The 22,679-nt window shown below is 51.5% G+C and overlaps 10 protein-coding genes across 10 annotated transcripts; 6 read left to right on the top strand and 4 right to left on the bottom strand.

The window, feature by feature from the left end:
• Positions 1–534: 534 nt before the first annotated feature.
• An12g07890 (hypothetical protein) lies at positions 535–1,080 on the top strand (the record flags this gene model as incomplete). The annotated part of the gene is made up of 1 exon (XM_059751056.1): positions 535–1,080. One exon carries the CDS (start codon positions 535–537, stop codon positions 1,078–1,080), a length of 546 nt encoding a protein of 181 aa, XP_059601895.1.
• A 506-nt stretch (positions 1,081–1,586) lies between these two features.
• On the top strand, positions 1,587–2,968 carry An12g07880 (uncharacterized protein; the record flags this gene model as incomplete). The annotated part of the gene is made up of 2 exons (XM_001395802.3): positions 1,587–1,658; positions 1,784–2,968. The coding sequence occupies 2 exons, from the start codon at positions 1,587–1,589 to the stop codon at positions 2,966–2,968; spliced, it is 1,257 nt and encodes a 418-aa protein (XP_001395839.3).
• A 707-nt stretch (positions 2,969–3,675) lies between these two features.
• On the bottom strand, positions 3,676–5,060 carry An12g07870 (uncharacterized protein; the record flags this gene model as incomplete). The annotated part of the gene is made up of 3 exons (XM_001395801.3): positions 3,676–3,740; positions 3,815–3,920; positions 3,984–5,060. The coding sequence occupies 3 exons, from the start codon at positions 5,058–5,060 to the stop codon at positions 3,676–3,678; spliced, it is 1,248 nt and encodes a 415-aa protein (XP_001395838.1).
• Positions 5,061–6,366: 1,306 nt separating this feature from the next.
• An12g07860 (uncharacterized protein) lies at positions 6,367–7,600 on the top strand (the record flags this gene model as incomplete). The annotated part of the gene is made up of 3 exons (XM_001395800.3): positions 6,367–6,894; positions 6,958–7,275; positions 7,343–7,600. The coding sequence occupies 3 exons, from the start codon at positions 6,367–6,369 to the stop codon at positions 7,598–7,600; spliced, it is 1,104 nt and encodes a 367-aa protein (XP_001395837.1).
• Positions 7,601–8,143: 543 nt separating this feature from the next.
• Positions 8,144–10,122, top strand: An12g07850 (uncharacterized protein; the record flags this gene model as incomplete). Its single annotated transcript, XM_001395799.3, has 6 exons — positions 8,144–8,341; positions 8,445–8,489; positions 8,555–8,592; positions 8,686–8,801; positions 8,860–9,877; positions 9,936–10,122. 6 exons carry the CDS (start codon positions 8,144–8,146, stop codon positions 10,120–10,122), a joined length of 1,602 nt encoding a protein of 533 aa, XP_001395836.3.
• Positions 10,123–10,946: 824 nt separating this feature from the next.
• On the top strand, positions 10,947–11,550 carry An12g07840 (uncharacterized protein; the record flags this gene model as incomplete). The annotated part of the gene is made up of 2 exons (XM_059751054.1): positions 10,947–11,384; positions 11,461–11,550. 2 exons carry the CDS (start codon positions 10,947–10,949, stop codon positions 11,548–11,550), a joined length of 528 nt encoding a protein of 175 aa, XP_059601894.1.
• Positions 11,551–12,637: 1,087 nt separating this feature from the next.
• On the bottom strand, positions 12,638–13,566 carry An12g07830 (60S ribosomal protein eL24; the record flags this gene model as incomplete). Its single annotated transcript, XM_001395797.3, has 3 exons — positions 12,638–12,922; positions 13,224–13,367; positions 13,516–13,566. The coding sequence occupies 3 exons, from the start codon at positions 13,564–13,566 to the stop codon at positions 12,638–12,640; spliced, it is 480 nt and encodes a 159-aa protein (XP_001395834.1).
• A 348-nt stretch (positions 13,567–13,914) lies between these two features.
• On the bottom strand, positions 13,915–15,526 carry An12g07820 (hypothetical protein; the record flags this gene model as incomplete). Its single annotated transcript, XM_059751053.1, has 5 exons — positions 13,915–14,175; positions 14,233–14,613; positions 14,671–14,894; positions 14,969–15,408; positions 15,504–15,526. 5 exons carry the CDS (start codon positions 15,524–15,526, stop codon positions 13,915–13,917), a joined length of 1,329 nt encoding a protein of 442 aa, XP_059601893.1.
• An 806-nt stretch (positions 15,527–16,332) lies between these two features.
• On the bottom strand, positions 16,333–16,961 carry An12g07810 (uncharacterized protein; the record flags this gene model as incomplete). Its single annotated transcript, XM_001395795.3, has 4 exons — positions 16,333–16,508; positions 16,573–16,704; positions 16,757–16,845; positions 16,909–16,961. The coding sequence occupies 4 exons, from the start codon at positions 16,959–16,961 to the stop codon at positions 16,333–16,335; spliced, it is 450 nt and encodes a 149-aa protein (XP_001395832.1).
• Positions 16,962–17,757: 796 nt separating this feature from the next.
• On the top strand, positions 17,758–22,116 carry An12g07800 (uncharacterized protein; the record flags this gene model as incomplete). The annotated part of the gene is made up of 2 exons (XM_059751052.1): positions 17,758–18,959; positions 19,041–22,116. 2 exons carry the CDS (start codon positions 17,758–17,760, stop codon positions 22,114–22,116), a joined length of 4,278 nt encoding a protein of 1,425 aa, XP_059601892.1.
• Positions 22,117–22,679: the final 563 nt, after the last annotated feature.

Genomic DNA, 22,679 nt, shown 5'->3' with positions numbered 1-22,679 from the left:
AGATGTCCCTGAGGACCAGAAGAGTGGAAGTGGGGGGAAAGACGAGGAAGGCGGAGGCAAGCGAGAGGCCGGCGCTTCATGTTTTGCGAGGCTTTTCGTTAGCTTATGTCATCCATAGTGGGTGGGTGGCGTTGCAGCCTGATATGCGCCTGAGGCTTGCCACAAGGGGCCCGCCAATCAATGACAGCATAACTTGACCGCTCGGTGGCAGAATCAGGGGACCGCCGAAGCATCCCCGAATGCTGGGATAACTTTTTGGCTCGCAAGAGAATTGGAAGCACTCTTTTTTGGTTCGTATTCCACATATTGTGAATGTTTACCTGTTCTATTGCTTACACTATGTTGAGATAGATACATATCGCTCGCTGCTGGAAGAGCTGGCCTTTTTCTGTTCCGATCCGGCGATAGGCGCATAATACTACTTAGTGCTAATATACCAAGCATCCAGCTAGCGTCCTACCATCTATTCTACCATTATTGTACTATATACGGAGTCAATTGACTTGGTTCCGAGGCCTCCAACATACACCCATCATGAAGACACTAAGGAGTCACAAGTCGTTCATAATGCGATACTTCCCAAACTACAAACCGTCCCATGTCGCCTCCCGGTACTTAAACGCAGATGTCCATCCTCTCCAGCCTAAGATCACACACATGTATGCCACCCGCGACAAGAACACTCTCTGGTGGATGGTAAATCCATCGCATCTGATGTCCGTGAGGATGAAGCGCGTGGTTCGATCGTGGTGTAGCCGACGAGCTCGAATGGCATTCCGGCTAGCGTTGAAAGACCATGGGTTTGACGCGGACGGTCGAAAAGCAGGACAGGAACTGCTGGGTGACTCTAATGGGAAACAGAGGAATGGAAAGAATCTGCAGGGGCGAGTTGACCTATTGCTTCATGCGGATATATTGCGGGAGCCATTTGAGGTATTGCGAAAGGAGATGGATGCTGGTGTGAGTGCTTTGGTAAACCATATGAAGACGACGAAAGATGCAGCTCCTAAGCCGGCGAAAAAGCAAAAGAAGGCAGTGGATGCTCGTGATGCTAAAGGGAATGAAACATCATCATTATAGTCTTTGTCGACTTTTGCGCATCAGGTAGAGTGGTTCTGGACACTGATCCGGGTCCGTCATTGTATATATGTACAACATCAGTGGATAAGCAGACGGGAAATATACTTAGCCCCCTTGCGATGTGCCACGCAAGACATGCAGCGTTTTCCTGTCATTATGCATAATTTCTCAACAAAGTCAAGATGAACAAAAAGGGCAAATGGAGATTTGTTAAATTCCCCATATCCCATGTTCACCGGCTACTCCTATCGATGGAATGAAAGAAGCATTCATGTAGTTATCGCGGGCCAGAGACCACGCGGCCGAGCCTCCTTGGCGCCTGTCGCTACCGGCCGATCTTCATTCAGCCTGAAGAAGACAACAACAACCTCGCTTTCCTCTTGCGATCAACTCTTCCTTCCCTCTTAAGATTACCCGGCCACCTACTCGTGACTAAACGTTCTCAGACTTCACTAATTTGTTCCCTCTTTGATGCGCCATCCCTGAATTCGCTACCTGTTTCCAATATGTTGGTCTCCTTGACAGTCGGCAAGGTAGACGCAGGAGTCGCTGTACTCTTGACCCAGGACAACAGACTGGTGAGTTCAATTTCCATCCCCACACACTTACAGCAAGCGATTGACGCACGAGCCTGCACGATATTGCCTCAAAATAATCCACTCTTCTTTCAGAGTAGCCCTGATACTCAACTAACCCGCCCCAGATCGAATTTCCCTCCGTCCTTCTCCCCAGCAACATCACGTCCGGTAGTATCGTCGACATCACCGTCGCGCGCAACCACACAGCCGAATCCGCCAGTGCCGCCAACTTCCAGTCGCTCCAAAAACGCATCCTCAATACCTACGGCATCAAGACCCCCACACCCCCGGTTCTCCGTCTCCGCAACGCAACTCAAACTTCCCTCGTCTTGGAATGGGAACCTATTGACCTAGCCACCGCATCCCTGAAATCACTCTCCCTGTACCGCAATGGCTCTAAAGCCGGATCCATTCCCCGTCCGCTTGAGACGCGAAGCACCAAAATTAGCGGTCTAGCCATCCACACCGAATACACCTTCCATCTCGTCCTGCGCACCACCGCCGGCACCTACCAGTCGGAGAAGCTGACTTGCCGCACGCACAAGATGACGGATCTCTCCGGTATCACGGTGACGGCGGGTGTCCTTCCCCCGCAACAGAAGGATGCTCTTGCAGCTGCGTTGGATCGCATCGGTGGAAAGCTGATCGACTCGGTCCGCATTGATACCACCCACTTTGTCTGTACGGAGGGGAGAGGCCCGCTCTGGGAGAAGGCGGTTGAGATGAATATTCCCGTGGTCGTTCCGGAGTGGGTGGATGCTTGCGAGGCCGAAGGCACTATTGTCAGTGTTCGCGGGTATTACCTGAATGCTGACCCCAAGGCAAGACAGCTGGGCCCGATTCACAGCTCTACGCAGCATCAGCGAACGGTTTCTACTGCCACCTCGAACCTGGCGCCCCCGGCTGCGCAGGCTCAGACCCCATCACGGCAGGCGGCGCAGGAAGACGAGCAGAACGTTGAGCCTCCGGTTACGCCGTTCCCGGGAGCCGAGATGACCGGCCAGCCCATCGCGGAAGAGAAGGAGGTGGGATCGGACGAGAGTACAGAGTCGCCGCCACCTCCACCTCCGAAGGATGAAGAAAAGGAGGATGAAACTGCCGAGCAGAATGGTGATTACGAGACACCGCCATCTCCGCCGGAGAAGGACGAGGACGAGGGCGAAGGCAAGGACGAGGAAGAGAAGACCGAAGAGAACACGCGAGAGCAAGAAGAGGAAGAGGAAGAGGAAGAGAAAGGCGACTCATCAAATACCAAAGAGCGCAAATCAAAGGAGGGTGGAGAAGGGGACTTTAATGAAGTCCCTCTGTAATGATGTGCCCCTGGTAGCCCTCTCTTCTTCTTTTCAGTTCTTCATCTACGATTCAAGTTGACTAGCGTCATGAGTGTATATCCGATACATTAGCCCTCTTCCCCCACCCCTACCACGACCCTTCGCACGAGTTCATTTCCTTCATCTTATTCCTTTCTTCGATTTGGGGCGGAAAGATGATGTCACGGGGCCGGTGTATGTTACGTTTGTTTCTTATTTTATTATATTTCATGTTGTATTTTCATATGCCTCGACAACATGTATGTTGTCCATTCCACCTTATTTCCTACCTTATTATAAGGAAATTATCATAATAGAATTAGGTAGTGACCTTGTACAGCAAATACTAGACAAACAGGTAGCCTCATGTGATAGTATCATTAAGTCCGTAGGGTAAAATTCCCAATGAATTCTAGCTCTATCATCGCATAAAGGTCTAGATGCTAGCTAGCTGCATGCTAAAAGAAAAACCCCGAAAATATGTATCTGTACATCGTCGTCCTTTCATCGCATATAGTACGTTATCCCATCATTCATGGCGTACGTTAGCCTCGTAAGTAAGATAAGGTGAGTCTATCTCCTGTTTGTTTTTTTATTTTTATTTTTTTACTTTCTTCTTTCGGTATGCGTCGAAGCCTTTTGTGAAGAAGTGTAAGTACCTCGGGCAGAATAAATGACTACCCGAGCAACCGAAATGGTTGGTACGTTTATTTGACGTTGCGGACAATGTCGTCGAAAGCTTTCGCGACATAGGCGACGTTCTTCTGGCTCACTGTTTAGGGAAAAGAATGTTAGTGGGTGTGTGTGGGGATTAGAATTGGGGGGTGGGGTAAGGGGAAAGCTTACAGCCGCTGATAGAAGCTCTGCCGGATTTGATGAGGTAGACGTGGTACTTCTCCTTCAGGGCTTGGACTTGGGTCGGGGTGAGGCCAGTGTAGGAGAACATGCCATTCTATGAGGAGTTCGTGATTAGCATGCATGCATTTGGGATGGGACTCAAGAGGTGGGTATGTACCTGTTCAACGATGTGCTTCCAAGTTCCGGGGGTCTCAAGTCTGACGAGCTCATCGTACAGGGCAGCGCGCATGGCCTTGATACGGGAGCTCATGACCTTGAGATCATCGTGCCATTGCGTGGTGAGGGCATCGTTCGTCAAGACCTTCTTGACGATGGAGCAACCGCCAGTAGGACCCATGGAGAACTCGCCGCGAATGAAGTGGCAGAGGTTGTTGACGACAAGATCGCGGAGGTTCTGGGATCCCTCTGCGACGACGTAATGGAAAGCGCCGACACGCTGGCCATAAAGACCGAAGTTCTTGGAGAAGGACTGCGCAACACACATTTCCATCTGTGGCTTCTCGTTGAGGAAGTAGCGCACGGCCCAGGCGTCCTCATCGGCGGATCCGGAGGCAAAACCTTGGTAGGCGGAGTCGAAGAAGGGGAAGATCTTCTTACGCTCACAGATCTCGGCAATGGCCTTCCATTGCTCCTTGGAGGGGTCGAGACCGGTGGGGTTGTGCGCGCAGGCATGCAGAAGAATCACGTCGCCTTCCTGGGCGTCGGATTCAAGGGTGGACATCATGCCCTCGAAGTCGAAAGAGCGGGTCTCGGGCTTGTAGTAGGGGTAGGTCTTGCGGGGGACGCCGACGAGGTCCCAAATGGTGACATGGTTGGCCCAGGAGGGGTCGGAGAGCCAGACGGTCTTGGGCTTCATCTTGTGAGCGAGGAAGAGAGCGCCCAAATGGTTGGCGCCAGTGCCGGCGACGGACTGGACGGAGCCAATGCGACCTTTCAGGGCCTTGTGCTCCTCGCAGAGGTTTTTGGAGTCGAAGCCGAACATCAGGTCCCGAGCCAGCTCGAGGAACGGGATGTCGCCTTCAATCGCGGTGTATTCGTGGCGGAAGGGGCTGTCTTCGGCGAGCAATTGCTGCTCGGCCTTGCGGACGGAGGGCAATGGCCAGGGCTTGCCATCGTCAGTGCGGTAGACACCGACACCGAGACTGACTTTGTCGGGGAAAGTGTCGTTGGCGTATTCGCGGTTGAGAGCGAAGATCTCGTCCGCCGGTAGCGGGGTCAGGTTAAGGACAGTCATTGTGGTGGTAGTGGTGGGAGCAGTTGGAGGAGTCCAGAGAGTGGAATCGAGGGAATGTGCAGGTTATTGCAACCAATGATTCAGATTTGAGCAGGATCGGAAGAGGTATATAAGGTGGAGGGGGCAATCGGTAAGATTTTCCGGTAGAGAAGCGGCGGCGCGAAAAAGGTGGAGCAAGAGAGGAAAAGATTCTAGAGGGTGGAAGCGTAATAAGATCTAGTCGCGATGCAACACGAGGAGCGGATATTTACTGAGGGGGAGAAAAAGAAAGGAACGGATATGCTAAATTCAGTAACAAGGTGGATCAGTGCGAGCAATGAGTCAGGGTGTGGTGAAGAATTGAAGCCGTGAGGAGTGGCCGATATCGCCCATCGCGATGCCAGCCGTGCGGGTTGGCGAGTCAACTAAATACCCGCTGCTGCTTCAATCCCTCATTCCCCAGACTGCCTACGTCGATCGAAGAGATTTTGCTTTGTTTCTTGCCACTGACGATGCGGCAAATGCGATGACGGCAAAGTCTGTCTAGTGAAAGGTTCCTGAGAAGGCGAATTGGTGGGTCGAACCAGACATTAGGAATGCGACCCTTGCTGCGTTGTGCCTGGAGCAGTAACAGACGGAGGAAGTTGGATATATTGTCTCTCACTTCCTCGTGTCATCTTCCTTCAGCCCCGGGGGGCCAGAATTCGTGTCCCTGCCTCACATTGCTTAGCGCACTCGCAGTTCGTAATTGTTGTTTGCAGGATCCATGTCAGATGAATTATTACTAGCTTTGTCTATGCGAGTCAGCTGGGCGGGTGTGATAACTACTAGTTAGCCGGTTATACGTAGTCAATGAGACAATGATTAACCACAAATGCTACCCTACTAACCATCTACTAACTCCGAACTAGACTATCAATCTCTACTGTCATATTGATTGACGGACAGCGACGGACTATAGCAGACGGCTACATCCGGCTATTGTCTGCTTCCTCCGAGCGCTGTCGGATCCGACAGTAACCGAGCGAACATTCAGCGAGAATGTGTGAAGCTGCTTAGATACCATCAGAAGACCAGGCGTTATAGTGGTCATTCCCTGTTGTCCGACACCCAAAGACGAGGATGGCCTCAATTGAAGCTTGCATTCCACGTGAAATAAGGTTGCACAGACGAGCCACTCCCTGATAACGGATCGAGAGCCGAGCATATGAGGGGTCGTGAGGGGTTGGCTGTCCCTCATCAGAGGACATGGTCATGTCGACTTCTCCCGCACTTGTGCCTTGGATCAATTTCCCTAATTCCTACCATCGGATAGACTGACATCACTATGTCTGCGCTTAAAGACGAAAAGACCTTGAGTGAGCTACGGCCCCGGGTCCTTATCCAACCACTTCACAACAGCATCCCGTCGGAGTTGCTGCCTCGGTTCGACCCGGTCTATGTGGAACACTACAACAAATACAATGCTGGGAGGCTACATACGCATGAGGTTCCTATCGAAGACTTCCGCAAGAACCCAGCCAAGTATGCCATTGCCTACGGCCGTGCTCAAGGTCCTGATGTCTTCCGCATCACGGAGCAGAAATGTCCCGTGCAAGGGGGCGAGATAACCATCCGTATCTTCGAGCCTGCCCCGAAAGCGGATGAGCATGGCAAGGCCAAAAAGAGGGCTGCGTTTGTCAACTTCCATGGGGGAGGCTGGGTGTTCGGCGATCTCTCAGTTGATCACGATTTCTGCAAGACACTCGTCGATGGCCTGGACGGGCACTTGGTCGCGTTTGATGTCGACTACCGGCTAGCTCCTGAGCACAAGTACCCGATCCCCGTTGACGACTGCTGGACCGCTTTCAATTGGGTCAGCTACAACTCCCTGTCTACATCGACCGGTATGGTCAATACTAACTGACATCCCGTGCAGATCCGCTCCCAGAAAGCAGAGGAGTTCAACGTTGACCCGAATCGAATAGCTGTTGGAGGTTGTTCGGCCGGAGGCCACCTGTCAGCCGTGGTCGCTCATCTCTGCCGTAATGGCGGCATTCCGTTGCGCCTGCAGGTGCTGAACGTGCCCGTATGTGATCTACATAGCGGCTACACTCCGGATGGTGAATTCGATCGGGAGAACTGTCCCTATGAGTCCTACAGAGAGATGGAGTTCACCGCAGCTCTTCCGGTAGCACGGATGGCTTATTTCCATCGACACTTTTTGGGGGTTCCCCGGCCAGCACGTTCAGAAGAGGTAAGTAGTACCGTAATTGCTGCAGCCGGAGCTGCACACAACTGCAAGATGCTGATGTGATCCATAGGACTGGAAGATCTCCCCCATATTTGCGCCTGACTTTTCTGGACTAGCACCTGCGTTGGTCTTCACCGCCGAAATGGATCCTCTGCGGGACGAAGGGGAGGCCTACGCTGCCAAATTGAAAGCTGGCGGTTGTCGAGTGGAAATGATGCGTATGGCAGGAGCACCCCACACATTTGCCATGTTGGATGGCATCTTAGAGAGCGGCCGTATATATACCGAGAAGGTCATCGAAGCGATGAAACGGGAACTAACAGGGTAAATAATCAATTGGTTCGGTTGAAGGGATATCGAAGATGGAGAGCAGTGTTAGTGCAGAGCGACTAGAAGATGGAAATGCGGAGAGACAGCAGGATCATGGTTTATCCGACGAGAATCTTTACCGTATGATACCATTTAGGCCGGGCAGCGAAGGTGTGGCAGACGGGTAACCGGCGTCCTGAACATTACCGGGCCGGGAGATTTCGGCAGGCGGTATCGGAAACAGTTGGGGTGGATTAAATATGCGCGGCTGCTGCTGCTCTTCTTCTTCCCTTCTTTTCTGCGTGGTTTGTTTGCCGTCCCCCAGGTTTTGGGTAGAATTGGAATATCATTAGATCTGTCGTCTTATATTGTTTATTTTAGAGAGATAAAGTACGACCAATCCCTTGCACACATCCTCGACAGGATGTGAATTGTTTCCCAAAAAATGGCACCATTGGTTAGCCAGCCACACACAGTGACTAACGCGCGTGATGATGAATAGATCCAGAAGCCGGTCGTCATGTTGACATCTGCCCACACTTCCCGAGCCGCGGTGCGCTCGATGGCCTCCTTGACACATGCTGCATCTCGAGCTTCGGCTTCCCCCGCAGTTGCCCGCACTGCCGTCGCTTTCACCCCCGCCTCGTTCAGTTGCCGTCGTCTTCTGAGCTCCAATAGCCGACCTGTTCAACACTTCCCCCGTCTTCAGACCTTGACTTCCACCTCCAGCAAGAGAGCCTTTGGCACCACCGTCAAGATGGTATGCTCTATCCTTTCCATTGAATCGCATCTATCATATGGATGACTTCGCTATGGGGAAAGAGCCCCAACTGCGAGACGTTGCTAATCGGTTATTGTTTTAGTCTTCGGCTACCCGCATTGAGACCGATGCCTTCGGTGAGATCGAGGTATGTGCTACACTGATGCACACGATGCGTATAGAATGCGAATGCTGACTGCTTTTCTTTTCTAGGTCCCCGCCGACAAGTACTGGGGTGCCCAGACCCAGCGGTAAGACCCCGATTTCAACAATCGCTGCCACACTGCAAACTGGCTATGCGACCGATACACGAAGTGAGCAGATGCTGACTGGCGCGACAATAGCTCCCTGGGCAACTTCGACATCAACCAGCCCCAGGACCGCATGCCTGAGCCCGTTGTCAAGGCTTTCGGTATCCTCAAGGGTGCTGCTGCTGAAGTGAACATGAAGTTCGGCCTTGGTAAGCCGCTATCGATTAAAGCAGCACAGCTCCGGCGAAGTTAACACCAGGAAATTAGACCCCAAGATCGGCGAGGCCATCAAGCAGGCTGCCGCCGAGGTTGCGGAGGGCAAGCTGATGGACCACTTCCCCCTCGTCGTCTGGCAGACCGGTTCCGGTACCCAGTCCAACATGAACTCGAACGAGGTCATCTCCAACCGCGCCATTGAGATCCTGGGCGGCGAGAAGGGCTCCAAGAAGCCCGTCCACCCCAACGACCACGTCAACATGTCCGCCTCCTCCAATGACTCCTTCCCGACCGCTATGCACATTGCTGCCGTTGTGGAGCTGGAGAACACCCTCCTGCCTTCCCTGAGGAGCCTGCGCGATGCTCTCCAGGTCAAGGTTGAGAAGTTCGACAAGATCATCAAGATCGGTCGTACTCACCTGCAGGACGCCACCCCTCTCACCCTCGGTCAGGAGTTCTCCGGCTACGTCGCTCAGCTCGACCGCAACATTGAGCGTGTCGAGACTAGCATCCCCCACCTCCGCTACCTGGCTCAGGGTGGTACCGCCGTCGGTACTGGTCTGAACACCTTCAAGGGCTTCGACGAGGCTATCGCTGCTGAGGTCACCAAGTTGACCGGCACCGAGTTCAAGACTGCCCCCAACAAGTTCGAGGTTCTGGCCGCCCACGACTCGATTGTCGAGGCTTCCGGTGCCCTGAACACCCTGGCCTGCTCTCTGTTCAAGATTGCCCAGGACATCCGTTACCTTGGATCCGGTCCCCGCTGCGGTCTTGGTGAACTGGTCCTCCCCGAGAACGAGCCTGGCTCTTCCATCATGCCCGGCAAGGTTAACCCCACTCAGTGCGAGTCCCTTACCATGGTCTGCTCCCAGGTCATGGGTAACCACGTCGCTGCCACTGTCGGCGGCATGAACGGTCAGTTCGAGCTCAACGTGTTCAAGCCCCTCATGATCCGCAACCTGCTGCACAGCGTGCGCATCCTGGCCGATGGCATGGCCAGCTTCGAGAAGAACCTGGTGCACGGTCTGGAGGCCAACGAGCCCCGCATCAACTCTCTCCTCCACGAGAGGTATGTATTTCCCTAAAAAATCGGACCTTTGTAAAGAAGACAACTAACGGTGGTGTAGTCTGATGTTGGTCACCTGCCTGAACCCCGTCATTGGCTACGACATGGCCTCCAAGGTCGCCAAGAACGCCCACAAGAAGGGCCTCACTCTGAAGCAGAGTGCTATGGAGCTGAAGGCTCTGAGCGAGGAGGACTTTGACAAGTACGTCCGCCCGGAGCTGATGCTGAGCCCCAAGGAGAAGAAATAAATGTATAGCGGGACGAGAGATGTTTTGGCTTAGCTTGGAGGAGTCATCTAGCGAAGACTAGCTTTTGCCTAGGAGATATTTGTATACTCAGGAATACTACTGTACTATTCTTCTTGTTCAGCTTATTGCTTGGATAGAGTTCTTCGCTGTACGGAGTATAGAATTTTCTCGGGCTGATGACGGGGCTGACCCCGGGGTGTGCTATTTTTGGACCACCAAAGCGGTCCCGCCCACCGATCGAATAGTTCAAGATGCACGGATAGCAACGACTGACGGTGTGTTGCTGAGGGCCAGTCAAGTGGTGTTAAATTTAGGCATACTAACTAGTAACGTTGCTGCGCCAGTCAGGCTTGGAGGGTGATCGGCTTGACCAGTGCCAGTCGGAAAGAACCGTATGTAGTGGTAAGTAGTAAGTAGTCAGGGGCGGATTTCCAAAGTGTTTGGTGTTTCAGGCAAACCGTGGGCCCTTCTCTTACTGCTTGTTTATTACCTCCGCCTGGCCCTTTCTTTTCCATCACCGACTGACCGACTGACTCGATTGACCTGTCCTTTTTTTCCCTTCATCCCTTTCCCCCTCAAATACTCACCTTCGTTGGAAATACTCTGTCTTTCGTTCAAACACTCACTATCACTGAAGAAATCCTTCATTCCAGCGTTTCAATAATTCCCATCCGTTTTCACCACTCAATTGAACCCCGCCACTAACCAGGGGCCCTTCCTCCCTTAACTAAACTACCAAACAACCTCTTCACGAAACTCCTCAAAGCCTTTTTCTCCTCTCCAGCAAAAAGTTCAAGACGGACAAAAAACATACCACCGCCAACATGACCAACGCCTCCACCCTCACCCAACCCCCCGCCGAATCCAAGGACGACGCCCCCCTCTTCCCTACGACCCTCATCTCCCCCTCCGTCGCCGCCGAACTGCCCGAAGGCTACAAGATCCGTCCCGTCCGTCGCTCCGACTACAGCCGCGGCTACCTGGACGTGTTGCGCGTGCTGACGACCGTCGGCACCATCACCGAGGAGCAGTGGAACAAGCGCTACGACTGGATCTCGTCGCGCAATGACGAGTACTACCTGCTTGTTATCTGTGACGGGGAGGATCGTGTCGTGGGCACGGGCAGCTTGATTGTTGAGCGCAAGTTCATTCATGAGTTGGGTCTTGTGGGCCATATTGAGGACATTGCCGTCGAGAAGGGCCAGCAGGGGAAGAGGCTCGGGCTGAGGCTTATTCAGGCGTTGGATTATGTTGCGGCGCAGGTGGGATGCTACAAGGTATGTCTTCTACTTCTTATTATGGGAGTGGTGGTCGTCATGATGCTAATGGTCAATGCAGAGTATTCTCGATTGCTCCGAGGCGAATGAGGGATTCTACCTCAAGTGCGGCTTCAAGCGTGCTGGATTGGAGATGGCTCATTACTATTAGGTTTTAATTGAAAAGTAGGCGGAAGAAGGTGGTTTGTGCTTCGGGATTATTGAATGTCATCATGTTCAAGCGTTGTTGTTGTTGTATACTACATAGATAGATGTCTAGATACGGGTTGGGTCGGGACTTGTTCGATTGTTTCATGGATGTTCATTTATACTCATACTATATATTAGCTACTTGCAGGATGGCTGGAGGTAATCTGTCAGTTGTTTTCTGGCATCATTCATCGTCTCCATTAGAGAGATCTGTACAATCATCATAGGAATAGCATGAACCCTTAGATTTCATGGTAATGAGAAATAGCTACATGTTGCAAACGCTACACAATAACCACAATGCATGTCAAGTATACGAAGGTACCCGAAACAAGTAAACAAAGTCATGCAGAATCGATAGTTGTCATGGCACCATTCTCATAAAAGTACATATGCCCATGCATACACTTTATCCCTTTCTGCCTTTCTGCCTGAGGCATAAATTCCATCAAGGTTATGAAGAATGGTACCGGAAACGGTTAGTCTAGGTCTGAGCCCTATGGATTTACAGTTACGAACGTGATTCACGTGATGAGGCCCGGGGGTCTCTGGTTTACTTTTAAAGATGATCTTGAAGGATCGGGCGAGAGCGATAAGATCATGTATGTTGCGCGCTTGGGCCTTTTTACAGGGTATGATACTACTAATACGAAAGTAGATAGGAGGAATGAAGTAATCATATCACATCCATTTCCAATTCCTGGGTAGTAATAAGTAAGACATACCACTTGGGGGAGAAGCAGGAGGGGGGAAAGAAACGGCGTAATAACGAATAAGAAACTCATTCATATCCGAGGAAGGAGCAAAAAGGATATCTTATCCCCTTACCCAACGCTCATACGCCGCAAAAAAAGGAGATTCGTTTGATGTTTTTGGAGAATAGAAATCTTTGATGAGGCAAAAGAAAAACGCTCCTCGGGGGTTTCTTTTTTATTAGAATAACCTCCCAAATTCCCTATGTCCATAACATATTCCCCCCATAGTGTTGTCATTTCTTATCCTTTTACTTTCATCCCAGTCCCAACAGCCAGTACCGCCTCTAATCCGTTTTAACGCGACTTGGCAGCGACCTTGGGGGCAGAGCCCTTAGCACCCTGCTTGCTCTGGATGCGCTGAGCGGGCTTGGCACCGGAGGCAGCGGCCTTGGCCTTCTCAGCACGCTTGCGGCTCTCGTTGGCGGCCTTCTTCTCCTTGGCGTCCTTGATGGCCTGCTGGCGGGCGGCGGCACGGGCCTCGGGGCGCTGAGCGCGGCGCTCCTTGATCACGTCGAGGGAGGCACCAACGATGGCACGCTGGCTCTTCACGACACGGCGGGTGCGCTTCTTGGCAACTTCCTGTAAATTTGAAAAAGGGTCCCGGTCAGCATGCGGTCTCCTTTCATGGAAACTTGTATCCCCCCTGTCTTCCTTCAATGTTGTTGCCATAGTCTTCACTGCCACCACTGGGTTGTAATTTAATCCACCCAGTATATCATCGAAGCATTCAACCGTCATATCCAATCACGAATTCTTCATGTATGTTCGCGTCGTAATTCGATGGTAGAACAACCCAGTACTCCCTCCTCTTCCAACCCGTGCAACAAAACAACGAAACAACAAACTCAACAATCCAAAGGGATAAATGGCGGGTACTGACTTCAGAGATGCCCTTCTTGTGCTGGCGACGGTAGAGGACAGTCCAGGCGATGCGGCGGGGGTTCTTGCGCTGGAGGAAGAGGGACTCGGACTTTCCATTCTGGAAGCGGAAGATCTTGCTGTCGCCACGGACGTACAGCTTACCCTATAATTTTTCAAAAGAAACCGTCAACTGATATATCCTTCTTTTGCATGCATTGGTGAAGGGTCTGGTGTAGAGGTAGGTTTTCGTGGCGAATTTCGAGGCCGTTCGTTTGCTGTTTGGCTGGCGGAAAAGGGACATAAAAACGCACCTTTCCAGGGTAGATCTTCTGACCGCTGAAAGAATCGTCGTAGGTACGCATCTTGAACGTCTGAGATGCGCAGCCGGTCGAGACGAGATGTTGTCGGTTGGCGTTGGGTGGTTGAGTCGAAGCGGTCTCTGCGGCGAGCTGTTCGTGAGACTGACACAATTGTGGTGCGGTGCGGAGCCTCGCTAAGCGGTGCCACGTGACCGCCCCTGCCCTTGGCTGGTTGGCTTCCGCCTCTACTTCTCCAGATCTTGGGGATCGGGATGTATGCGCTTGATGAGTTGGTTTTCGATATGTATTATTTAGGACTTTGACAATTTATTTAAATAATCCAATTTGAGGGATTAACTGACATTTTGGTCGCATATTTGGATTGATGCCTTTACAATACATAAATTGGCCTCAATGCTCGCTCACTATCCATACGGATAATGACCTAATACCATCGAAACTGCCATCTTCTACCGAAGACTCCTCCATACCACCCTTCAATGGCCAATGAATCCGGAAATGTCTCTGGGATCGCTTAACAACGAATGTCATCGGCATAATTATCGTAACTTCGTCATGATATTGTCGTGCTTCATAACGTGGCGCACCGCTGACTACTAGTGCCAGTCGCATACGGCCCAGGGATCTGCCTTGCACTCCTAAGCAGCATCGCTGTCAACACGGTATCATGCATTACTTGAAAAGATGGGAGTCAGATTCGCTGCTCACCTTGCACTGTACATCTCGGCAACGCTTGTCCGGGCATATTCCGCAACAGGATGGGCAGACATGCTTTCCGCAACCTGGCGTTGAACACAAGGAGAACGTGCTCGCGTCTTTGATGTAGGCTCCCACCGACTCCATTAGGTCCATTATCCGTCTCCGGTCTCGTGACACAAGAGGATCTGATGCCTCGTCTGAGACTTCACGTTTCAGTTCCTCGTATACGCAACAGGCGGTACCGCAGATGGGGCATTCCCCGTAGCATTTTGTGCACCATGGGTTTCTATACCCCCAAGTCCTAACGTCACCACCTCTCTGGTGTTTCCAATAATCCTTGAGGTTGCGCGTTTGCTTAGGACAAGCGGTGGCCTGGCGAATATATTCAACCTGTCATCCAGTTAGCAGGCACATGCCAATCGTTGTGGGGTTGGGATAGTTACTTACCAGGTCGTCGATCGAGCTCGCGCCCACAACTGGAAAGCTATCGTGATAGTCCGTGCCCGCTCCTTCTTCATCCTTGTCCTTATCCTTGTCATTTCCCCCATCCGAAAGCTGATGTTTTGGCATGACAACAATAACTTTCTTCTTATCTCGCTTGGCAGTCTGTCTGTCCTTGGACGAGACGATCTGGAGGATGGACTGAAGTGGACGGAGCCAGGAAGCCATTGCTTAGTCCCTCTTTTTATGCTCTGGATCAGCTGTCACTATGGTAGCCACACGTGCCCGGAGTAAGAACACTTACCCTGAGAAGATTTGTAGCACTTTACTACCTTCCCTGGCGGGGCTGCGAACTTGACTTTCTTTCCTGTCTTCCCGCCTTTGTTCTTCTTCAGAATGCCGGCGAGGCTGCGAGCTGCTGCAGTTGTATGTACCACTTCGTGAGAATCAGCAGTGGTTAAAGGGGATTGTTGTGCGTTGAGAAGTGTGCCAGTTCCAGACACCGAGTGCAGAATCTGGGGAGAGGAGTCTAGGGACATTCCATCTGGTTCTTCTCTTATATGCTGCTCTGTTGTCGTCGTATTCATAGGATTTGTAAACAAAGCTGGCAAGAAAAGCGGGTCATCGTGATGGTCAGTGATGTGAAATGCTCGGGCAAGTTGGTTGGTGATGTCGTCGGTGAGTTGAGTGAGGTTAGAAGAAACCGGGTCCTCGCTTTCTACTTGAAAAGCGTGAGGCTGGTCTCTAGAACCGTGGATGTCAGATATATCAAGATAACTAGTGTGGCTTCTCTTTCCCCAATTCTTGCTGGTGATAGGCAATTAGAAGAGAAAACATACGTTGCTTCTCCAGAGTTGTCCATATTGTCCTCGTTATTAATCGTGCTGTCGTTAATAGTCACTGTGAGTAGTCTGCTTGAAGTGCTTGGTTAGATAACTATCTTCTATTGCTTGATGGTGAAGAACAGCGCAGGCAGGCAAGCAGGCAGGCAGAATATCGGTATTTTCCTGGTAATGAATATAATCGAACGAGGGAGCGTAAGGGAGGGAGGCCAAACTATAAATTACGTGTTAAGATGAGTGGATTTCTGAAATTATTCACATTGGTACAGTGTAATGAATCTCCTAGCTGATTTGCTCCAGGACTATACTATTCACGTTTAGAAAAGAAGCCTTCACAGACAAGGAATCAGAGTTGATTTTAGTAATAGCATGCTACTGGGTAGACCATTGTATTTAATAGATAGTCATGAATCACTGTGAACTACAAGCCAGAGGCTGATTATTTCACCAGGACAGTTGGGCCAATAAGAACAAAGCCAAAGTCGACGATCTGCTACAGGTATATTGCAATTCTATGGAATGAATCTCTAACATCGAAATCGAAAAGCAGATCGCAGCCGGATGAAAGAAAGCAAATGCCTATACCACATATCTGAATGAGCCACAGCTCTATCACCATACATGAGCACTCGCGGGGAAACGAACCAGGGTTGATGGTTAGGGATGCCTTCTCATTGTATGGAAGGGAAGGTCCCGAAGAATCGAGGCCTATCCTAAAATAATGCCAGGAAGGCAGAATGTCGCAGTACTTTTGCTCATGGTCACATCACAACATTGCTGCTCTTATAGTTTGTTTAGCGGGTGGAGCCCTTTCCGCCTTTCTTATCTAAGTCATCGCATGGGTTCTAGTCCATTCCTTGGCAGTCTGTATCGCTGCTGGCTCATCCTCCTTCCAGCGTTGAGCAACATCATTTGCAAGGGGGTCATCCGGGTTGGGAGCTCCCAGCAGAGCCTGAATAGAGAGAAGGATCGTGCGAATTTGCAAAGCGGGAGACCAGTTATCTAGTCACACGTTAGCCCAGATTCTTGTATCTTCTTTCCCAAGTAGATCAGTAGTAGCGCATACTCTTCAAGACGTCCAAACAAATCCGCCCCAGGCGGTCGATGTTGGGATGATAGATCTTAGTCAAAAAGCGAATCTTGGGCGGAGTCATCGGGTAGTCCTCTGGCAAAAACAGCTCGAGGCGGAAAATGCCACCTTGAAAGAAGTCAACAGCCATACAAACAGCCTGTGTATGCTCCCTTTTTACCTTCGTACGGAGACTGTGCCGGTCCGTGAATGGAGACATCGAAGTAACGCAAGTTATCTTCGTGAGGTACGGCGTTGATGCCAGGAACTCTGCGGACATGCGTCAACAATCTCTATCTTGATAGTATTATTGTGTAGAGCAGAACTACTCACGGCTCAGCCATGAGACGCTCAGTCTCCTTTATAATTCTCTTTGGCAACGCCATCTTGAGTCTGTGAAATAGAAAGGTTTAATGTTCTGTCCAACCCCGCGATTTCACGGTTATGATCGAGGTGGGGCTTACAGCTCTCCTGCAGATTTCTGGCAGTCGGAAAGCGGCGGATACCTCTCCCACGTAGCTTTGTAACAGGCAAAACTCGACAGCAGCCTCTAGCAGATGGTCGCGGGGATTAAAAGCAACAGCCACCTGGGATGTTCCTATGGCTGGAATCGATATGGAACGACGTAACCGACAGAGGGGCTGCGCTGGTCGGAAACACCGCCTGCCGTAATGGACACTGGATGCCGGAGGGACCAAGTGTGCAGAATCGGAGACTGCGGCCGGAAAGCAACTCGCCAACCCCGGACTTTGCGGAGTCCACTGCTGCTGTCTAAAGCCTTTGGTTCGGATATCTACTCTTCCCCAGGCAAGATTCCAATTGACATAGTGACTCCTTCTCCTGCTCTTCTTATTATTTAATCTTTTAATAGCCCTTCATCATTGGTCTATCGAAGATACGGTACATGCGCCTCTGGAATTCCAAGTTCGACCGCCCCCCCGTAACGACCTCCACAATGCGCACAGCCAATTCCACAGACCCGTTCCTCCTACTCAATTGATGAAAAGTCCATGACAAACGCGGTCGATATGATAGCACCGTGTATGGCCGCAAACAATTCTTCCACCAATGTGCTTCCTGTTTCTCTGAGTCCGTTCGAACGATTCTCCAAGGCGTGCATAGCAGCCGACAGGTAGCACCGAAACCAAGGAGCTTTTCAGGCCCGGAGCCGGCGACGCCATCATGGTGGATCAAAGCGAGCCCAGGCCTCTCACTTCGGCCTTCGAGAGTCCAACATTCGGGGAGGATAGCTCATTCCATGTGGAGCAGCCTGTTGGGTCTATGTCGATCTCGCCCTGTGGCCGGGATGTGGTTCTAGCCTCCAAGGAAGGTCTTCACATCATCGATCTGGATTCGCCATACTCGCCGCCAAGGTATCTACCGCACCACACACCATGGGAGGTTGCAGACGTTCAATGGTCTCCGTTTGCTGCCCGAGACTATTGGGTCGTTAGCACGTCGAATCAGAAGGCGTTGGTATGGAACCTGGGCATGAAATCCTCGCCAAGCTCGATTGAGCACGTTCTGCACGCCCACACTCGAGCTATAACAGACATCAACTTCTCCGCGCATCATGCAGATATGCTCGCGACCTGTGCCGTTGATAGCTTTGTCCACTGCTGGGATCTGCGGACACCCTCCCGTCCCGCCATCTCGTTCTCTGACTGGCTTGCTGGAGCAACTCAGGTTAAATGGAACCGACAGGACCCCAACGTTATTGCCAGTTCTCACGACAAATTCTTGCGAATATGGGACAAGCGGATGGGCGCGTATCCGATCAAGTCTATTGAGGCACACAGCACGAAGATCTATGGGCTGGATTGGAACAGAGTACGGCCCGGGGCCCTCGTAACGTGCTCTCTAGACAAGACGATCAAATTCTGGGACTACACGGTGGACACAGAGGTACCGGAGAAGGTGATCAAGACGCCGTTTCCAGTATGGCGAGCAAGAAATACCCCTTTTGGATGGGGTGTCTTGGCCATGCCACAAAGAGGAAACAGTGATCTCCACTTATATAGTCGGAGGGCCGGGGAGGGCTCTACTTCCAATGATGAACTTCCTCTGGTACACAGCTTTCTAGGACACAAAGGCCAGGTGAAAGAGTTTCTCTGGAGAGCACGCGGAGAAATAGAGGATGGTATCGATAATAGAGAGTTTCAGCTGGTGTCTTGGGGCACGGATCGTGAACTCCGCCTACACAGAGTCGATCCAGATATCATGCAAAGGGTTGGCTTTGAGAAAGGGAAGACTTACGTCTCCAATATGAGCCTTACGCGCAAGGGCGCACTGTATAGGTCATATCGAGATACGCCTATTGACGAAGAGGAAGAAGATATGGACTCGTTGTCACCCACTACTCGACAGAGCTCTACGCCCCAGACGTCTCGTAATCTGGGCATGAATACTATTTCGGTTCCATACGCTCGCGCGTGGACGCAGAGCGGAGGAAACGCTGAGTCTAGAATTGGAATGCAGGGTCGGACAAACGTTCGCACGGATACTAATCCTATTTCCTGGATGCGTGGCGTGAAAATATCCGGTTGGGATATCGAGACATTGGGCGACGAAATTACCCACGTCGGAGAAAAGTTCACCAAGGTTGCTTTTGAATCGGTCGATGTCAGACAACGAAAGGCAACAATATCCCTTCATGGACCATGGGGTGACGATGGTGACTCTATTTTCATGAAAGTCGATATCAAGTTCCCTGTTGATTACCCTCGAGATGCCATGCCAACGTTCAGTGTGCAGAAGACTGCCGCTGTCACCGATCAGCTTGCCGATAAGTTAATAGCTGAAGTTCGCACGATTGCAGAGACGTTCCTTGCTCACAAAAGAGGATGTCTCGAAGGTGTCGTTCGCTACCTCTTGGGCGAGAGCACCCTGGAAGAAAGCATCGCTTGGATTCTTGGGGAAACGGCAGACACTGTCAAGTCTCCCATCAACGGCCAACTAGGGGGTGAGGAGTCCAGCGATGAAGATGAAGTCGGATTGTCTCAAAGCCAAGATCTAGGCATGAGTTCTGAACTGCTTCGACCGGTCAATGCCAATGTCATGGTCCCTGTAGCCAAGGGATGCGGTGCACTGTGGGCCAACGACGGTCGCTTGGTGTGCTTCTTCCCCTTCAAGAAGGACAAGTCCAATTGGCTAGAAAACCTAGGATTCAAGGAAATGACCAGGTTATCTAGAGCGGACAAGGTCTTCGAAGGCTTTGGTCGTCTGCAGACCAATTCTCCTGGACCTCGGACATCTGTCACAATGGCCAGCACTGACGATGGGGCTTCTGAATATTCAGACGATTCAGACGCCGAATCGTCAAGCTCTTCCGGGTCTTCTGGTATTCTGTCAGGGCTCCAGCACCGGTTTCCAACACCTCAGACATGGCGAAGTGGTGGCAGTCTTGGACTTTATCGTCCGCGCTCTACAGACAATTCCCAAAGGTCGACCGTTGGTGCGATGACATCGAAATCATCTGAAGGCTCGCAAAATGTCATCTCCATCCACGACTTCAGTGATTTGCTACCAGCCAAGCGGGAACTGGCTAGCAAATATCGTATTTGCGGCAAAGTCACGGACGTTTGTGCGCATAATTCAGCTGTAGCCCTCGACCACGGTTATTACGAGCTGGCTCGAATCTGGGGACTTGTCAGGCTTATTTTGCACAACTGCAAAAGCTCAATGTTTTCGTCCGGTTTTGACACCCTGGATAGACCGTACATACAAAGGAAGGATAGCGCCGTGGATCTGAGTAACGATATGGGAAGTCAGGACCAACGCCACAAAGGGTTTCTAAATTCCGTCATACATTGGGGCGACCACCCATTCGGTGGTCAGTGGCTGATTCCTGCTCTCTTCGAACATTTCGAACAAATCGGTGACGTGCAAATGATCGCTATGCTATCTTGTGTTTTGCACGAAGCAAACATTGACGAGGCTTCCAAAGAACACGCTGATGTCAGTCGGGCCGTGTCCAGGCGGATGGAAGAGCATGCAATTTCTTTTGATCTGTATTCCCCCAACTCGGCTGTGCAGACTAAACCGCAGACGGCCGTGCCGCTTGCCACTACACCGAAGGACAGTCACGCAACGCCTATCACACATAGTTCGGGGCGTTCTTCGTCTGAAATTTGGCGTCCCGATTCCACGCCGCCATATTCCACCGGCACAACTCCTCCTCTGGCCAGCCGAGCGGGCCCCCTAGCAGCAGACCGCAAGACATGGACCCAGAACATAGCAATCGCTGCTTCGCCTGACCAGCAATCACAACCACGCAGTGGCTCCGGGATTGGCTCCGTTCTCGCCTCGTCTCTTTCCCGCTCTCTTACATTTGGTCCTTCGTCAGCATCTCCTCCAGCAACTGCCTTGTCACGGAAGGTTTTCAATCCTAATGGCAGTCCCAATACAGTCGGAGGGCCAGGGGTGTGGGTGACGAGTGCCTTTACTGCGAAACCAGTTTCAGCCATTCCCGACTATTTGACTACCTCCACCGCGCTCACGTCACAAACTCATTCTGACACGGAGAGCGAGAGACCTGCTCCAGCCAAACCGTCGACAAAGGTTCGCGCAGTCTTGAAGAACCAAGCTGCTTTCGAGGGCAATGGACAGTCGCAGAATACTTTCCTCGATCCCAAGAAAGAGTGGCTGTATCGGTCTTATCGCGCAGCATACGCTCATCTGCTATCTATATGGGGACTGCCAGTTCAACGCAGTGAAGTACTGAAGATCGGCGGCACCCCCAATCCCACCAAGGAGCCGACACACCGTCGCCACAGAAGCCACCACGATTCATTCTCTCTTCCCACCTCCAAGCGCAGAAGCTCGACGGCTGCGCCCACTGATACTGAAAACCAGGGTCTAGAAATCCAACGCCACTGCATCAGTTGTGGCCAAGCCCTGCAGCACTCCATCTTCGCGACCAAGGCACTCACCGAAGCAATACCCAAGGGCCACTTAAAGGGCATAACACCACCTCCCCTCACCTGCCCTCACTGCAAACCAAAACAGCCTCTCCCTCTCAGACTCCCCTGCGTTATCTGCAGCGAAGTCGTCGAAGGCATGCTCATCCCCTGCCTCGGCTGCGGTCACGTAAGCTGCTTCGACTGCCATCGAGGCTGGTTCTCTATGGCATCATCGAACACACCCGACCCCGAACAGGAAGAGTACCACTTCTGCCCGAGCGGCTGTGGCTGCAAATGCGCCGACTACATTGACCCTGACATCCCCACGAACCCGTGGAGACTTAATCCGACGTCCCCGAGCGCCCACGGCAGCGAGACCTCTCTCCACCGACACCGCGCCAAACCTTCCGACGGATCCGGGTCCTCGAAACACGGCAGTGAAGTCGTGGCTAGTGTTGGTCAGCACGAAGAGGATCTGGATAACTGGCAAGCTGCGTCGCCCTTTGCATCGCTTGCACGGGGTCTCGGGGGTGGCTTGAGCCGAGGGCTGCGCGTTAAGGATGAGAGGAGAAAGTCGAAGCCGACTACGGCGCCGTTTGTTCCTAAGAAGTCCTCGATGAATCAGGTGGAGAGTAGATGATGCTTTGCTCTGTTGCTTTGTGTGACTGATATTGGCTTTTACCTTATGATGCTTCATGTATACCAATACCCATTGATTTGTTTGTTCAGCGAGGTTTGTTCACCATATGAAAAGCGATTGTGTTTGATATCATTACCACCACATTCATCATAGAAGCTTTTATTACCAGTATACTGCATTTACATGCGTCATTAATCGTATACGCATGCCATTCTAGATAGAGTTCGAGATAATGAGCCATTACAGCGTCTGATACAATGCTCAGTCATTACTAATATGTCATGGCTTTTCTCCGCATTACAACTCTCCGACTTTCATGACCAGTCAAGTCATCCGTATACCCGATGACAGTGATCCAGACAGACCCTATGGCCTAGATTTTACATCCCCCCGTAAAACACCTCTCACCCTCCCTCACCTTTACCCCCAAAGCCCGAGTGAAGATGAAAATAGTATGATCCTTTCCATTGTAAGAAAAGCTGACTTCTTCCCAACCAACAATCGTGAACTCAAAGCTCCAAGCTCCAAGCATAATATCATATGCAGGAAAAAGAGAACGAATC

Source organism: Aspergillus niger, assembly GCF_000002855.4.
Source record: "Aspergillus niger supercontig An12".
NCBI classification, from domain to species: domain Eukaryota; kingdom Fungi; phylum Ascomycota; class Eurotiomycetes; order Eurotiales; family Aspergillaceae; genus Aspergillus; species Aspergillus niger.
This window is presented reverse-complemented; position numbering and strand designations above follow the sequence as displayed.